Source organism: Arachis ipaensis, chromosome B01 (assembly GCF_000816755.2).
Source record: "Arachis ipaensis cultivar K30076 chromosome B01, Araip1.1, whole genome shotgun sequence".
Lineage (NCBI taxonomy): Eukaryota > Viridiplantae > Streptophyta > Magnoliopsida > Fabales > Fabaceae > Arachis > Arachis ipaensis.
In genome coordinates this window covers 8,789,107-8,789,749 of record NC_029785.2, presented here as the reverse complement: position 1 = coordinate 8,789,749, position 643 = coordinate 8,789,107, and the positions used below count along the sequence as shown (strand labels likewise).

At 28.8% G+C, this 643-nt stretch overlaps 1 protein-coding gene across 1 annotated transcript in view; it reads right to left on the bottom strand.

The window, feature by feature from the left end:
- The window catches only part of LOC107645763 (zinc finger CCCH domain-containing protein 18-like), a 4,813-nt gene extending 4,297 nt beyond the window's left edge, over positions 1-516 (bottom strand). Inside the window, exon 1 of the mRNA XM_021107910.1 lies at positions 426-516. Within this exon, the coding sequence (XP_020963569.1) occupies positions 426-429 (4 nt within the window). The 5' untranslated portion in view covers positions 430-516. The remainder of the gene's footprint in view (positions 1-425) is intronic.

The window sequence follows — 643 nt, the reverse complement described above, 5'->3', positions numbered from 1 at the left end:
AATTATTTTATGTTTATTAAAATATTTTAACCAAGCATAATAAAACAGATATTTTTATCAAATAATAGATATCTATTTCCTAACTAGGATATTCAAACAGACAGATTTGTCTCATTATTTTGTTTGCGATCGGAGCAGAAGAAAGGATTTTTTTTTTTTTCTGCTAATTTGGAAATAAGTAGAACGCATACTGAGGATTAATCAAATGGCAAAAATTAAAAAATTTTATGCATCAAACATATATATGTTCCCTCCAAGTGAATAGTTAATTTTACATGGCAAATCACAACATTTACAACTCAATAACACATCAAACATAACACACCCTTCATACATCCAGTAATAAATAAAGCAATTCATAAGAAAAGCATCCTGAGCAAAAGAAAAAAAGCATGTAAATAACCAAAATCTTTTAATCTACATACCCATCAAACAGCAGAATGAGATAAACCGTATGCAAAGAGGTCCAAACACAAATCTTTTGAAGGCCAACGAATGTTTTCTCTCTGAAGGAAGAAAGTAAGAAATGACCTTTATTTATAGTTAAATTTCGTAGAGAGATATCATGCTACCAAAAAAAGGCAAACACAAGGATGATTAAAAATTATTAAAATCCAGAGACATGCAAACACCCCTATTATTT